The sequence below is a fragment of the Dendroctonus ponderosae genome, unplaced genomic scaffold (assembly GCF_020466585.1).
Source record: "Dendroctonus ponderosae isolate FM_Combo_2020 unplaced genomic scaffold, Dpon_F_20191213v2 Dpon_F_20191213_4, whole genome shotgun sequence".
NCBI classification, from domain to species: Eukaryota; Metazoa; Arthropoda; class Insecta; order Coleoptera; family Curculionidae; genus Dendroctonus; species Dendroctonus ponderosae.
The window spans coordinates 14,538,683-14,542,397 of NW_026018611.1; the positions used below are offsets into that span (position 1 = coordinate 14,538,683).

Consider the following 3,715-nt stretch of genomic DNA (forward strand, 5'->3'; position numbering starts at 1 on the left):
TTTTTTATTGACCCGATATATTTGGTGAATGCAATCATTAAGAGTCAAATATCGGAGAAATTCCTCATAGTTTGTGTGCTCATACCGCTAGGTGGACAACTGAATTTATCTCCATAACCTATCATTGCAGTTTCCATTCTAAGGGGGTATGTTCTGTGACGGGAACCTCTGGAAAAGGGGGAGAGAACGTCCACCACAACCAAGCAGGCGAACCCAGGAACGAGCCAGCGGAAGAGCAAGGCGAGCACGAAGGGAAAGAATGCACGGAAGCACTCACATTGAGTGCGACCCTGGACCGTATTGCTAAACTCGGCAAGGAGCTGGAAAAATTTATTGAATACAACACTAAGCGCGAAATAAAAGAAATCTGTGTTAAGTTGAAAAGACAAATCAATATTACAAGTGGCACAGAGATCTCCAACTGGCTAAACCAGAAAAGCATATGGTTTCACCACAGAAAAGGGCACGGCGAACGCAGGTACGCAGACGGACAACAAAGATGCAATTACGAGCCTGGAGAGCCACGACAGCTACAGCGCTCTGAGGGAAATCCTCAACAAAAAATGGGACGCGGCGGTGTACACAAACACCGAGTTCAAGGTGGGCAACCCCCTGGAAACGGAGGACAGCATCACGAAAGTGCTGCTGATATCCAACGACGGATAGGGACAGGGGAGCCTCATTGAGAAGTTGTTCCAGGAAAAATTCCCGGAAATGAAAGATATGGAGGAGGACTTTGGTAACCTGGAACAACAGGTAAAAATCAAAACAAAGTCGCCAGCAATCATGTACAACAAGAAGACCGTCAAAATCGTATACAGCAGCGAGGAAGACCTCTTCAACAAGCTTACACGCCTGAGGAAAGAGACGTCGGGGGAACCCATGATAGCGACGCACCAAACCAGGGATGTTAAATCCGGGACTCTGAGGAAAATGCTGGAGGGAATATTCCACAATTCCGCAAGCAAAGTGGTAATTTACACCAGGCCAAATGGGCCAAGCCAGCCCACGCCATTGCAAGCCATACACAGGGAAAGGAACCCACCAAATACCTTCACCATAGTTGTAAGTAACACGGGGAAATCCTACGAGGAAACCCTGAGAGGGGTAAAGGAGATCCTCACGACGAACAAGCTTGGGGAGGGTGTTAAGGCGCTGCGCAGCACGAAAGACGGCCGGCTTGTTATTACCACAGAGAGACAAGCAGGTATGGTGGAAAAGATAAGCAGCGCACTTCAAAGCAACAGCGAAGGCGCCGAAGACATCAAAGTCGTGGGTAACCAGAAGGCTAGGGAACCCATCCACATCAGAGGACTGGAATCACTGGCCTCTAAAGAGGACGTAGTTGCCGCTCTGCGCCGGAGGCTTGATAAAATCAAGGAGGAGGACTACAGCCTGAGCGACTTGAGGCCGAACGTCAACAACACACAAGCCGTGACCCTAATGATCGATAGGGGTATTGCAAAAGAGCTGCCAGGCGAAAAACGGATCAGAATAGGACTGGTCCTGTGCAGCATGGAGGCCCGGATCAATCTGCAAAGATGCAGCAGATGCTGGAACTACGGGCACCAGCGGCAGAAATGCACAGGGACGGACCGATCCAAACTGTGCTTCGCATGTGTGCACCAAGGAGCCGAGCTGCCCCATATGCCAAAAGAAGGGGCACAGAGCCGGAAGCGGCAAATGTGACGCCTTCAAGGCTTCCCTGACGGAAGTGAAGAAGGCGCTAAGGAAGGAGGGTCAGAGGCTCACAAGAAGGGAGCCCAGAACCACAGGGGCGCCTAATAGCAAGGGAGCAGAGCTACAGCAGGCCAATGCGCAAGAAGCGGTGGACAGGCCTGCTCCCGGCCAACAAATATGAAGAAGCTCACGAAGGCAACCGCGCAGCCCCTCCACACCACGGCTGACCAACGCCAAACGGCCATGCGCTTCCTGCAGGTAAACCTCAACAGATGCCGCAAAGCGCATGACCTCATGTACAGGAAAATGCTTGAGGACAACACAAGCGTGACACTAGGGCAGGAACCGAATAAAGCACTCAGCCACACTACAATATGCGACGATGCCAGGGACGTCTTCATCAACGTCAGCAGAGGCCTCAGAGTAAAGAGAGAGTACAGGGGAACTGGCTACGTAGGGGTCGAGCTGGAGGACCTATCAGTATTCTCTGTTTACCTCTCACCAAACGGCGACTATGAGAACTTTGAGAAGCTGCTCAACGACCTGGAGACAATCATCAAGACTTCGGGCATGAACGTGTTGATAGGCGGCGATTTAAACGCCAAAAGTGCAATATTCGGCGAATGCAGGACAAATAGAAGAGGGACGCTGCTGGAGGACTGGATGTCAGCGAACGACCTGGTGGCCGTCAATAGAGGGAACACTCCAACCTTCTCAGGATCGAGCGGGGAATCCCTAATTGACGATACCATTGCCACAATACCGGTAGCGGGAAAGGTCAGTCGCTGGCAGGTGCTTACGGAGGAGGAAAACCTGAGCGACCACCACAGCATCACCTGCAGCTACTGCAGTGGACCAGAACCCCGGAGCAGCCAAATCCAGCCACAAAACTCGTGGAGGTGGACTGGGAATCCGACAACAGCGGAGAAGTTCTCCAGAGCCCTCTCACTACGCGTCCAGCAGTTCCCCAACATCGACTCCCCGGAAGAGCTGATGGAAACGATAACCTCGGTCTGCGAAAGCACACTGCTAAAGAGGTCGCCCACAGGCAGGAAAGGGGTGTACTGGTGGAACGAAGAAATCGCTGGTAAGCGTAGGGAGTGCATGAGAGTTAGGAGAAAGCTTACAAGGGCAAAGAAGAAAACCACAAGCGAAGCCCAGGATATCAGGGCTCTGAAGGACAGCCACGCGGCGGAGAGGAAAGCGATCAGGAGCCTGATCCAGAAGAGTAAGCAGGCGAAATGGAGAGAGCTGATCGACGACAACAGAGAAATCTGTTGGACAGACTGCCCCAGGCTGGTGTTCTGGCGCCTGGGGGTGTGCCGGGATGACGTTCCGTTCCAGGAAACATCGACCGGCTAAAACTCTTTCCTCCTACTAACCCCCCATCTCCTCCCGGAACCGTGATTAACATTACTTCAGGGGAGAGGTTTGCTTGCCGAACGTCGGCGTGTCCTGCCTATCGCCGTGGGGATTGCATTCTCCTTTCCAGGTCACATTTGGTTTTCATTATGTCCTGGATCATTGGACGTATGACGTCCCATCCGTCTTTGTTCGCTAGGATGGTCCCCATTGCATCTTTGGTAATGCATTTGCCGCATCTATCCGCAGCTTCTGCTCTGATGCCTTCAAATTGGCGACATACAAATATGGTGTGCTCCGGTGTGTCCGAATGTTCACAGAACCAGCATTGGTCGGATTCCTGCTTCCTGATCGTTTTTAGATAGCTGCCGAAGGCTCAGTGGCCGCTTATTGCCTGCGTGACGAAATGGTTTACGTCCTTGTATCGTTCCTCCTGCAGCCATACGTTCAGGTCTGTGATGAACACCTTTGCCCATCCTTTGTAGTCGCCCCATTTCCGGATTAGGGTGGTCCTGTGTAGCTTCCTGGAGGCCTTTCCGTCCTCCTGGATGCTGATCCTCTCTTCCACCATCAGATCCAGTGGAGGCAGCCCGGCCAGCACCTGCGCCACCTGTGTACTTATCGTGCGGTACGCTGCCGTGATGCAAATAGCCAGCCTTCTGTTGACTCTGTC

General features: G+C 52.3%; 1 protein-coding gene across 1 annotated transcript; it reads left to right on the forward strand.

The window, feature by feature from the left end:
- Positions 1-1,857: 1,857 nt before the first annotated feature.
- Positions 1,858-3,042, forward strand: LOC125504179. Its single transcript, XM_048665770.1, has one exon. The coding sequence runs from the start codon at positions 1,858-1,860 to the stop codon at positions 3,040-3,042; it is 1,185 nt and encodes a 394-aa protein (XP_048521727.1).
- The last annotated feature ends 673 nt before the right edge of the window (positions 3,043-3,715 follow it).

What these genes read in the sequence shown, in the direction of transcription:
- LOC125504179 (XM_048665770.1), top strand. Translation starts at nt 1,858, where the DNA reads ATGAAGAAGCTCACGAAGGCAACCGCGCAGCCCCTCCACACCACGGCT.